The sequence below is a fragment of the Sapajus apella genome, unplaced genomic scaffold (genome assembly GCF_009761245.1).
Source record: "Sapajus apella isolate SASKATOON/1434 unplaced genomic scaffold, GSC_monkey_1.0 scaffold13, whole genome shotgun sequence".
In the NCBI taxonomy this organism is placed as follows: domain Eukaryota; kingdom Metazoa; phylum Chordata; class Mammalia; order Primates; family Cebidae; genus Sapajus; species Sapajus apella.
In genome coordinates this window covers 25420707-25433559 of record NW_022436953.1, presented here as the reverse complement: position 1 = coordinate 25433559, position 12853 = coordinate 25420707, and the positions used below count along the sequence as shown (strand labels likewise).

Genomic DNA, 12853 nt, shown 5'->3' with positions numbered 1-12853 from the left:
TAAATAACAGGAAATAGATTTGCTTCCTAAAGTCAAAGAGGCTTAGTAAAACTTGGCCGGGCGCAGTAGCTCACACCTGTAATTCCAGCACTTTGGTAGGCCAAGGTGGGCAGATCATGAGGTTAAGAGATTGAGACCATCCTGGTCAACATGGTGAAACCCCATCTCTACTAAAACTACAAAAATTAGCTGGGCATGGTGGCTGGCACTGTACTCTCAGCTACTTGGGAGGCTGAGGCAGGAGAATCACTTAAACCCGGGAGGCAGAGGTTGCAGTGAGCTGAGATTGTGCCACTGTGCTTCAGCCTGGCAACAGAGCGAGACTCTACCCCCAAAAAACAAAACAAAACAAAATCTCAGCTAATCCAATGCATTCACTTAATTATTTAAGTAGCAAGTAAATATTTCTTATTAGCTTCATCTTACAAATGCAGTCACGATAACAAAGGAAGTGTTATTTAAGTCTGTGGACAAAGCAATGACAGAGAAGAGCACAAACCCAAATCTGATATTTGACAAAGGTGAGAAAAGACTCAACCCTTCCCAGAAAATAAATTAGAGCCACACTTATTGCCAAGATCCAAAGAAAAAAATTTATTTACAATAGAGAATTTTATTTGAAACATGCATTTCTTGTTTTTTTAAAAACAAATCAGCAAATGCAGATCAAGTTTACACTCCTTAAGGCAAGAGTCCCTATGCACGCTGTACATGTTCATATTAAATCCAAAAGCTGCTCACCCTGGGAACTCGTGTACAAACGGCAAGGCCAAGGTCAGCAATGTGTGTTCTATTAGAGAATCAGACAATCTCCCTGATACAGGAACTCTGAGGTCAACTTGCTATGAATTATACTAGGAAAATGCAAACCAATAGCAAGAAATTCTGATAGTCTCCTTAGTACTGCATACAATCAAATCAACTTTATTTAGAAAGGAAATACAGTAGTGCATACGAAAAAGTGAACACAGAACCTGTCCATGGAACTGGAGGAACAGCAGTGTGCTGACGGTCATATTGCACGCAACAGTTAAGTCCAAAGCATTCGGTTCAGTTAGCTTTTCCCCATTTTGGCAATCAGTTCATCACAAATCTTGGTGAGTTCTTCTATTTCCTTATTCTGCAAGTGAAGACAAGAAAGAAGTTGCTGATGGTTGAAACCTGGCCAATCAGAATGGTCATGGGGCTCTGTGGGGAGATTGGGGTCCACCAGGCCCTTTGGTCCCCACTGACATATGGGGAAGTTATCTAAAGCAGTGAGACAAATGACTTGGAGGCAAACAATCGGAATATACATCCCGGCTCTAGCTGTGTGATCTCCCACAGGTTACACAACCTCTTTGAGCCTTGGTGTCCTTATCTCTAGAACGTAGATGATAACATGTTCCTAAGAAGTAAATGAGGTGATAAATGTAGTTCGCTGATAGTGACCAGCACAGAGTAAAGGACTAACTAGTCTGGTTCCTTTCCCTTTATTTGCCTGGGAAGGATGTGATCTCAGATGAGGAGGGTCTCAGGTAAACCCTTCAGGAGCACAGGGGAGTTAAGCAGTTCTGTGTGAGTGGGATCACTTGTATTGCTCAGAGGGATGTCAAATAGGTGGCGCTGTGGCCACCGGGTCATGACGAGGGGTGGAGGCAGATGCAGGTTGGCTTTAAGGTGGTCCTCCCACCACACCTTGCCTGTCTAATCAAGAGGAACCAACCACACGTTTGTCTATCACAGATGATCCTACACTGTCCATCCTTTCAAGAGAGTGAGGGGATCCGGCAGGGCGATGCCTCCATCACGGGCACTGTGGCTTTCCTCCCAGATCGGTAACATGCCGCCCTGATGCTGATCTGGTTCAACAGTGCAAACACTCTCCAGCGGCCTTCTCCAAGGGGGCTGGACCGCTCCAGCATACTGGGGCTGTTCTGCAGCCAGATTTTCCCTGGGGTTCCTGTGGAAGGTGAGTCTTCACCAAAAGCGGGTCCCTGAGGCTGTGCAGAGCCCTCCCCTGAAAACCTTGGAACTCCTGAGACATGTTCCAGCCCAGAGCCCTGTGCCCTCTGTTTGCAGGTTAGAACTCCTGCTGTTGCTCATCATTGTGCCAGTGCTGGGGAAGAAGTGGCTCTCCTCAGTGGAGGGGAAGTTCCAGTCCTCCCCAGCAGCAGTCCCCACTGGGAGAGAAACCTGCCTTGAACATGACCCTGGCCCACCTCCTGCCTCAATTTGCATCTCCGAGGTCAACAGCTGCAGAGAGGCACTGAATCACCAGCTGGAAGATGGGGCTCTGAATAGCATGCAGCACTGACCCCCAATCTTAAAATTACTATTAGTGGCCAGGCGCGGTGGCTTATGCCTATAATTCCAGCACTTCGGGAGGCCAAGGTGGGTGGATCATGAGGTCAGGAGTTCAAGAACAGCCTGGCCAACATAGTGAAACCCCGTCTCTACTAAAAATACAAAAAAATTATGGGCATGGTGGCACGCACTGATAATCCCAGCTACTCGGGAGGCTGATGCAGAGAATTGCTTGAACCCAGGAGGTGGAGGTTGTAGTGAGCCGAGATCGTACCACTGCACTCCAGCCTGGGTGACAGAACAAGACTCCATCTCAAAATAAAAAAATAAAGAAATAAACATCACCAAACCCTGATGGAAATGGGGAACCATCTCAAACACATGCATTGCTACATTTCTCACCAAGAAACATTTTATGTTCAACTGCTACAATAGCCAAAATGACTATGAAGTATGGTTTTTATTTCTTTCCAGATGGGGTCTTGCTCTGTTGTCCAGGCTGCAATGCAGTTGGCTACTTACAGGCACAATCACAGCGCACTGCAGCCTTGAACTTCTGGGCTCCAGCAGTCCTCCCACCTCAGCCTCCCATGTAGTTGGGACCACAGGAGCATGCCAACACACCCAGCTTCTAATGATTTTTGTTTTAATGGAACATTTCATTTTTCAAGTCACCAAATATGCCACACAGGGATTATCAACATACAACAAATAAAAAATGTACACTCTCCAGCACTTTGGGAGGCCAAGGCGGGTGGATCAGGAGGTCAGAAGTTCAAGACCAGCCTGGCCAAGATGTTGAAACTCCATCTCTACTAAAAATACAAAAATTAGCTGGGCGTGGTGGCACGCTCCTGTAATCCCAGCTACTCAAGGGGCTGAGGCAGGATCGCTTGAACCCAGGGGGCAGAGGTTGCTGTGAGCTGAGATCACACCATTGCACTCCAGGCTGGGTGACAGAGTGAGACTCTGTCTCAAAAAAAAAAAAAAAAAAGCACACTCAACACTAAAACAATAATGTTAATAAATGCTGGGTGAGTGAGCAAAAACTTGCACTGGGCAGTTGTGACCACATATCTTGTTCTGAGGTTACTGCTAAGAACACATCAGAGCCTACAAAACAGAGGTGGTTGAACATATCTGCCATATTTGGCATAGTCCAGACTTTCTTAAATGCAATTTTGATATTAAATTCTGTCTAGTAGCCATCTGTCTTTTTCATCCTAAGAAGAAAGTTAAAGAATGAAATTAATGTCACACCTATATATAATTCCAGCACTTTGGGAAGCCGAGACAGGAGGATCACTTGAACCCAGAAGTTTAAGATCAGCCCGGGCAACAAAGTGAGACGCCATCTCTACAAAAACAAAAATTTAAAAATTAGCCTGGTAGGGGGAAACGTGCCTGTGGGTCTCAGCTACTCTAGAGGTTGAGGCAAGAGGATCACTTGAGCCCAGGTGTTCAAGGCTGCAGTGAGCTGTGATTGCACCACTGCATTCCAGCCTGGGCAACAGAAAAAGACTGCCTCAAACAGAAAAAAAAAAAAAAAAAAAAAAAAAGAATAAGAATGAAAAGAATGATCTGTAACATGAATGAATTCTGGATAGCCAGGAGCATCCTGCTGTAGGGCACAGGGCCCAGTGGAGACTAGGTAAGTGTCAGATTTGGACCTCAGGGAAATCCATCTGCCCAATCATACATCTGCCCTTCTCATTTTCAGAGCTAGAGGGAACCCAGACCCTGAGGTGGGGTGTGAGGCTTGCCCAGGGCTGTGACAGATGGTGCAGTGGGGCCAGGAGCCCTGATTCTTGCTCCCCAGGGCTCTTTCCCCAACATCACTTAAATGGAGTAAGGGCTGACACTTGCCCAGGGCAGAGATCACCACTGCTTGGCCCAAATGTCCCTCGAGACCACTGACAACCACAGTGGGCAAAGGAGAACGGCCAATCCCCTGGGGCTGGCTGGGTGCTCCTGGAGGGGCAGAGGCCACTCGGGAGGCACATGGATTCCTGATGCCAATAAAGGATGCCTCGTGACAGCCTATCAAGGATCAAAATGCATAAGCAGTGCTGCTGCCCCAGGCTGCAGGGCTCATGGATGAACATGCAGGGGAACCCCAAGGCTCAGGAAATTGACTGGAAGGAGGCTGCACATTTGGAAATCCTCTCCTTGAGAAACACATCCAGGGAGGTAGGCTGACCTCACACATACACAGACTCAACAGCCCAATGCTCAGAGGGACTTCCTGGGCTGAGGGAGCTTCTTATCTGGACACCCAGGGAGACAGTGTACACAGTAGATGTATGGGTGCCAGATCCAAAAGCAGGAAATCTGGGCTCAAACTGAGTGTCCTTGGGAAGAGCACTCCTGTCGCTGGAACTAGAGGCCAGCTGGGCCTTCCAGCCCTGACACTGCCCATGTTCTGCATCAGCTGGCCACTGCTGCCAGGGCCTGGTGGGCACCTCATCCACTCACCAGTAAGCATGCAGGATGCAGGGGTTCAAGGGCTACGCCTAACACATTGTAGGTGCTTAATAAGTATCTGACAGATAAATGAATGTTGCAAAAGGAATTAAAATAGCAGTAAACACACATGCAGGCTGCAGTTCCAGGCATGGTGGAGAGGAAGCTGGTCTCAGGGCTGGCATAAAACTGGAACTTCCAGAAGCAGCCAAGGGTATGTTCATGAAGCATGAACTTATCTTCGGGAGCAGCAGTGGCCGGGGAAGCCCAGCCTGTCTGGACTGGTCAGCAGCACAGAGAGCAGCAGCCCTGCCGCCTGGAGGCCACACCACTCCCTGTTACCTTTTGCTCCAGCGTCCTTTCCAGGGCGTCCACTCGCAGCTGCTCCTTCCGCAGGCTGGCCTGGTGGGCAGCTTGTTCCTGCTGAGCCTTGCCTCGAACCTGGGCGATCTCAGCATTGGCCCTGCAGGGACAGGGAGCTCGGGATGATCACTCTTCTTTGTGGATCACTAGAGATACCTCCTGCTTCCCAGCTCCAGGCAGGGAGAGCAGCCTCATATGGCTCCAGCTCCCACCCATTGGAGCTGGAACACAGGAGCCCATGAAAACACCAAGCCCAATTCCATTCCTCTGAGGCCAAGGTGCTGGGGCACCCTGGACATTGCACATGCATCCTCCACTGATTAAATGATGCTAACTGTGTGTGCCTTCTCACGAGTCTTATTGAAACATGCACTTGGATGATTCCCCCCTTCCAAGCCAATGACACAGGTGCTGCCAAAGGTCCCAGCCTGCCTGTGGAAGGGCTGCTGGGAGACCCCTGGGAGCAGCCCTGTGGGTAACCCTCCATATAGGCACCAAGGAATGAGAGCTAAGCAGAACCCTGGCACAGTTAGGGCTTGAGGAATATCTCACTTTATAGTGTTATTAATCAACTATTTCCTTTTATATAATCCTTTACATAATCATATATTAGTTCATAGAAATAGGGCTTGAAGGCTCCCTTTACATAATCCTCTCTATATAATCATATAATAGTTGATAGTATGAGTGCCTAAAGAATATTTTCCTACATATATACCTATAATTATATCTTAGTTCATAATTGGAGGAATGCCTAGAGTGGACACAGTACAGAGCATGAATTAAGGAATAAGCAGTTTATAATCGGAGAAATGCCTGGAGCAGACACAGTGCAGAGTATGAATTAAGGGAAAAAGTTATACCAGGACAAGAATCCATGGCCCAGGCGGCAGCGTTTAGTATCGTAAAGATACCCGCTGTATGGCAGGCTTGGGGCGAGAGCCACTCCTCCTGATAAAGGAGTTGTAGGACCTTGCTCCCGTTCTTGTGGAAGGCTGCCCTCAGAATGGCAATCCACCTTGGTGACTGTGAACTTTATCAGCTCTTGCTACTGTGCTGCTTGAAAAGCATCTTCCCATAGAACCCATTGGAAGCTGCCAGAAGGTGGTGGTAACCTTGACAGCTCTGTCACTGCTATGTGACTTAAAGCATCCTCCTATAAATCTTCTTAGAAGTAGTTTTCCCATAGATAGAAGTATCGCACACTGCACCATCTTCACTGTGCACAGCCTACCTTCAAGCCTCGGTGACCTAATGGGGGTGGACCCCTTACTGCACACGGCCCTTGCCTTTGTGGAAATGGGCCCCTTGCTGTGCACTGTCCACCTCCTGGCCTAGGTGACCTAATGGGGGTGGACCCTATGTTTTATTGCTCACGACCCTATCACTATCCTTAAAGGGGATTTCACTCACTGCCCTGCCCCCTAACCTATACACAATAAATACTCATGCTTCTGGACATTCGGGGCCTCGCCGGCCTCGCCTGACTCTGCCTATAGGTGGCATGGCCCCCCGAGCCCAGCTGCGTTTTCTTTGTACTTCTGTGTCCTGTCTCTCTATTTCTCAGATCCTGCACCTCAGCACAGCATAAGGCTCACCCCACGACCCTGTGGGGCACTCAGCCTTACATCTGGCTCCCAACGTGACCTACACAGCCCCACATGGCTAACGTTACCTGTCCAGTTTCTCCTCTGCGTGCACCTTCAGGGCCTGGTACCTCTGCTCCTCCTTCTTCACTCGGGACAGGTACTCTTGGGCACATCTCTTCAGCACCTCTTCATTCTGACACGCAGGCAGAGGACAAGGCTTGTCAAGCTCACGAGAACAAATGCCCAGGAGTGCCGGGAACCCCATGAACTCTCGGACGCAGGTGCAACCCCGGGCAGCCAAGTCTGTCTCCCAGCCTGCGTGGACCCCCTCCTCGGAGGTGGCTCAAGATGGACTTCTGGAACCCCTAAACCCACCCAGTGCTCCCCACAATCTCTCCCAACCAGATCCTCCTTCTCCAGGGGCCCCAGACTCAGCCCCACCTTGCGGAAGCCTTCCAGGACCTCCTTCATCTTCTCGTATCTCCTGAAGAGGTCGGCCAGAGACTTCTCCACAGAGTTCAGGTCGGCCAGGGCCTGCTCCTTCTCCAGAACCAGCTGCTGCACCGTCTGGTGGGAGACCGACTTCTCTCTCTGTTCATCCTCTGGCAGGAGAGACCAGGAGCCAAACGATGGAGCCCAGAACCTCGAAACTGGGTCTCTGGGGCCAGCCAAGGCCTCAGATGCAACTCAGCCTCACCAGTGGGGGCACCTCAAACCCCAGCTTTTCCTTGGGACAAACCCACTCCCCAGAGCTCTCCCAGGTTGCTTCTAACAGAACAATACCCACAGCCCCAGCTTCCCAGACCCAGACCTTGCAGCCTCACATGAAGTAGAAGTGAGCCATTTGTATTCCCTGACCTATGCAGCCCCTTCACGGGTCTACGCTGGCATCCCTAGTGACGCCATGTGGTTGTTGACAGCAAGCAGAGAGATCCAAAATGTAAAGAAGACATTGCTACTGAATTTTGTATTGGGACAATTAAAGGGTCCTGAGGTGTGGGCTGTGAAGGGACCCTCCTTCATATCAGGACAGAGAGGAGGTCTTTGGGGATCCTTAACACATCCAGAAACCCGGAGCCCAAAATCCGTCTCCTCTGAAATTCCCTCACACAGGCATAGAGAGCTTCTTCGATACAGCAAGTGTCGTAACTCTAAGAAACCTGGAGCTACTTCTGTCAAGGTGAGTTTCTCAGTGATGTACAATGTAAATCGATTTGGGCCCAGTTCAGAGTGGCTGATCCTGGTGAGAGGAACGTCGTCTTCTGCCCCACCTCTCTGGCCCCTGGCCATCCCAAACTAATAATTTGCCCTAAATATCTAGAAAATATGTGTTTTTTCAATTTGGGGCACACGTGCAGGTTGGTTACCAGGCCATACAATGTGATTGATGCTGTGGTCTGGCTTCTAATGAGCCTGTTTTTCAAGCCTTGTCTGCCTTCCTTCCGCCCCCATTTTGGACTCCCTGTGTCTTCTGTTTCCATCTTTGCGTCCATGTGTAGCCAATGTGCAGCTCCCACTTATAAGCGAGAACACACAGTGTTTGGCTCTCTGTGTCTGCATGGATTCCCTGAGGATAACGGCCTCCAGCTGTATCCACGTTGGTACAATGGACATGACTTTTGCTCTTTTTTGTGGCTACCTAGAAAATCATTTCTACGCTATGGGAAAAGCGTTCTCTGACTACTCTACACAAAACACCCCCGTCCTCTGTGTGGACCCATCCCCAGCTCAGGTGGGTGACGAACCCATTTGCTCTCTTGGTGAGAGCAGAGCGGGGACGGGAGAAGGCCCCACTCAGAGCTCCTGGGGAAGGAGCTCAGCAGACCTGTCTTTCTGTCAGGCCCTGGTCGCCAGGGAGGGGGCTGCCTGCCACCTGGAATGACTCTGAGGGCTGGCTGCCATAGACAGATCACATCTGGAAACCACAGAACAGTGGCAGCCAGTGCTGACTGGGCCCTTCCGTGTGGCGGGCACCCTGCTGGCTGCTCTAGGTGTTGACCATCTCTGAGTCAGCACTCAGCAGCCAGACGAGCTTCCTGATGTGCAGACCACGCCACCTCACTCCTGCTCAGTGACCTCCCTCTGACGGAAATAGCACCCAAATCACTGCCTGCATGCTTTGCCCCCTACCCTCCCTGGCCTCTCCACTTCAGCCACAAAGGCCTCCAATGCCCCAGGGGGTTCCGCCCCAGAGCTTCCAGGGCTCCCCAACATTTGCTCAGGTCTCTGATCCTATGTCACCCTCGCAGAGGTGCTGGAAACGCCTCCTCTCCCTCTAGAGTCCTTTATTTTCCTCTTTTCAGCAGGAGCCACCCCTTATCATTATATCAGATGTGTGCACACATGTGTACACGGGTGCCTATGTGAGTGCATCTGCCTGACGAACGCATGCTCTGTTTTGTCTGCTTGCTCTGCCCCGGGGCCTAGGACACTGCCAGGCATACAGGATACCTGATTCACGTCCATGCAATGAGTGAACGACTACAGCATGGCAACCACCCAGGGCAGCTTTTCTACCCTCATTTCACAGAAGGCGGATCAGAGGGTTTGAGAAGCTAAGTCTCACTATTCAGAGAAAATGGCAGAGCCTGAACCCAAACCTGAAACTGTGATCACTGTAAGGCTGGTTGCCTCGCCAGGAGCTGAATGGACACACCCACCCCTCTCCGCGCCTGATAACTACGCCATCACCTCAAGCTCATTATCTGGCCTCCCCACGTGGCTTCCCCACACCCACCTCTGCATACCATACCCAAGCCCACACTTGGCACCAAACTATACACTCAACCCCAGCCCGCTGTTGAAAAACCCCGCCAAAAAATGTTAAAGAAGCCCCACTAAACCCTGCCCAATAGCCCCCGGCTGGCCCACTTACCCAGAGTCCCGCCCGCCTACCAATGACAGCTCGCTCCACGCGCATCCTGTTTCCCAACAGCCAATAAAGCTGCCTTCACTTTGTTTCCCAAAAGCCAATCAATTGCTTCCCCTCCCCATAAAACCCCACACCCTAAACAGCCAGGCGTGACTTCGCTGGCCCCTTTCCCGGACCATAGAACTCGCCCGGGAGCTGAATAAACTGGCTTTTACTTTTCTTATTCCAGCCTCATTTCCTCATTTAACTTGGCAATACACCTTACATTTGGTACCAAAACCAGGGAGGAGTTGTAAGACCCCTCCTGGGGGAAACTGACTCCTCTCAAAGTCAGACCGGGGAGCTGCTCCACCACAAGGTAAGACTTCTGTTGCCCACAACCCCTCCCGCTGCTTGCCTCGTGGACTCCCTGCTCGTAATCGCGGCCGCGGTGGGAACTCCTCGTCTCTTGTCGTGGGCCCGGGGTCCCAGCCTCATCTCGAGGACCTGAACATAGAGATGTCCCTACACTCTTGTCTTCTCCCCATGAGGGGTTTCTCCTGGTCAGGATTCTGTGGGAGACGTCCCCACCTTCCTGAACCCTCTCGTATCCTCCAGTGTTCGGTGGCGCAGCCCGGGACGCTGAGCCACTCTTCCGATCATCTCCGCAGCAGTGGCCGAGGTTTGGGTAATCAGAAGCCCTGTTTACAAACCTGGGCCCTGCCCAGGAGCAGGACCAAAACCCCGGCTTACAACCTCAAACTAGCCCTTTGGCATACAAGCTCCTGTCTGTGAATTAACTGTACTTTCAGTTTCTCTTCCTAACCCCGGCACGAGTGAGTGAGTGAGTTTACGTGTAGTCTCACAGCCTAACAGCTATGGGGCTTGTGTGGACCTCAACCTGCGGTTCCACGGGGACGTCATAAGGCATAACGGTGATTCACCTCATGACTGAAAGCTCTGAGGTGACCAGGCCCGGGGGTTATACCGGTACACCTTAGCCAAGACGCCCTGAAACATCCCTTCGGCGATGTGGCCGGGAAGGCATCAGACTGGTCTCTCATCTGGGGGGCACCTATCCTTTGTCTGTCAATCCTATATGTGGTTCTGTCTTTATTGTAAATTCGCCAGTTTTGTTAGACTCTTGTTAGCTGATATACAGTGGGTTAGGCCTGCTTCCCTTGAAGTAAAAAATATTCTACAGTGGGTAACAAACCACTAGCTGCAGGGAAGCTTTACTGAATTTATGCCCCTAAAAGTAACTCTGTTCTCTTTCCTTCTCCTTTTCTTCTACTACTGAGGCCTCACTTCCTCCAACTCTGCCATGTGGCAAACAGCCCTAGCCCTGTCTCTTTTATTCTCTTTCTTATTGTAATTGTTGCAGCCTGTAGGTTCTCTCGGCCACCCCCTCCGGGACAGGAGTATTTCTGCCCGTGTTAGATATAATATCTTTTTAGAATCCTTCCTCACCCCTAATTACCCCAAAACAGAGAGTAAACTATGGGTAATCAGGAGTCCCGCCTAGACCCCAAGTTGCCATTGGGATGTCTAGTCCAAAATTTACCCAAACTGGGCCTTTCCATAAAAAAAGAAAAGGCTGCTCTTCCTCTCTGCTATGGCCTGGCCACAGTACTCTCTAAATAACCAGTCTAAGTGGCCTCCAGAGGACACACTCGACTTCAATGTCCTAACAGATTTAAATAACTTTTGCCAAAAAAAAAAAAAAAAAAAAAAAAAAAGGCAAGTAGTCGGAGGTCCCCAAAGTCCAGGCCTTTTAGTATCTGCGCTCCCGACTGCCCTCTGCTCTTGTTCCTCTGCCAGGCTCTGCACTCTCCGAAAACCCGGAAAATCTGTCCTGCCTCGCCCGCTTTACCAACCCCCCCTCCTTATGCGGGGCCACAACTCCCTCCTCCCTCTTCTCCTTCTCCTCCCCAAAGCCCTAATATAAGTTCCCTTGTCAGTGCTCACACCCACTCTCATGACCCCCTGACTCCTCTGCCCTTTGCGTGAGGTAGCCAGGGCCGAGAGAGTTGTATGAGTGCACGTTCCATTTTCTCCCTCTGACCTATTGGCTATCGAGAAGCACCTAGGGTCTTTCTCCACTAAGCCAACTGCCTACACCAAAGAGTTCCGCTATCTTACCCAGGCATATAACCTAACCCAGCATAACCACATATGTAATCCTATCCTCCACCCTCACCCCAGATGAGCATGACCGCATCCTTACGGTGGCCTGGCCGCACGCTAATCAGGTGCATCTCACAGACAATCAGATGCCAGTAGGTACAGCGGCAGTCCCCAAGGCCAACCCTAATTAAAATTATCAAACTGGTGAAAACAGCTGCCACCACCGCCAAAACCAAATGCTACAGTGCCTCCTAGCGGGCATGCAAAGCACAGCCCAAAAGGTAGTCCATTATGACAAGTTAAGGGAAATAACTCAGGAACCTAATAAAAACCCAGCTGCCTTCCTTAACCAATTATCTAATGCTGTGATCCTCCATACCCAGCTGGATCCAGCCTCCTTAGCAGGGGCTACAGTCCTAGCCACCCACTTCATCTCCCAGTCGGCGGCTGATATAAGGAGGAAACTTACAAAAGCCGAGGAGGGCCCCCAAACTCCCATACAGGACCTGGTAAACATGGCATTTAAAGTTTTTAATGGCCGAGAGGAAAAGGCTAAGGCCACCCAACAGGCCCATCTGCAGCAGAAGGTAAGCCTCCAAACCCAAGGTCTTGTAGCAGCCCTGAGGCCACCAGCCCACCAAACATCCAGTGGAGGAGGTCCAACGAAACCCTCCCAGAATTCTTCAAGGGCCCCGCCCGGGCTCTTTTTCAAATGTGCCCAAAAGGGACATTGAACACGGGAGTGCCCCGTCCTCATCCACCTCCCGGACCCTGCCCGAGCTGCAAACAGGCTGGCCACTGGAAGGTTGACTGTCCGTCCTGGACTACGGGCTCACCCCCCACACCTCTATGTGAGGGGCAGGCCAGTCCGCAGGAAGCAATCCCTTCACCTAAACTTCTCGGCCTTCTGGACAACTGACGCAGCCTGGACTCAAGGACCCCCGTCACCCTCGCCAAACCCAGGGTAACGCTACAGGTAGCGCGTAAGTCCATTTCCTTCTTGGTAAATATGGGGGCTACCTACTCTGTATTGCCTTCCTACTCAGGACCTAGCATACCTTCCCAGGTTTCAGTCATGGGAATTAACAGCAAGCCTTCCTGTCCTAATCAAACCCATCCTTTAGCTTGTGTCCTCGAGGGACACCCCTTTTCCCACTCCTTTTTTTTTTTTTTT

The 12853-nt window shown here is 50.6% G+C and overlaps 1 protein-coding gene across 30 annotated transcripts in view; it reads right to left on the bottom strand.

The window, feature by feature from the left end:
* Nucleotides 1–570: 570 nt before the first annotated feature.
* Nucleotides 571–12853, bottom strand: part of TACC2 (transforming acidic coiled-coil containing protein 2) — a 257255-nt gene continuing 244972 nt past the window's right edge. For 29 of the 30 annotated variants that reach the window (XM_032281896.1, XM_032281873.1, XM_032281868.1 and 26 more), the window contains 4 exons: nucleotides 7143–7303; nucleotides 6788–6894; nucleotides 5092–5212; nucleotides 571–1120 (listed from right to left, as the gene is read on the bottom strand). In XM_032281896.1, the coding sequence (XP_032137787.1) occupies nucleotides 1055–1120; nucleotides 5092–5212; nucleotides 6788–6894; nucleotides 7143–7303 (455 nt within the window). In that variant the 3' untranslated portion in view covers nucleotides 571–1054. Of the gene's footprint in view, nucleotides 1121–5091; nucleotides 5213–5247; nucleotides 5576–6763; nucleotides 6895–7142; nucleotides 7304–12853 lie in introns of those variants that run through there. The other variant, XM_032281882.1, reaches the window with a different exon arrangement.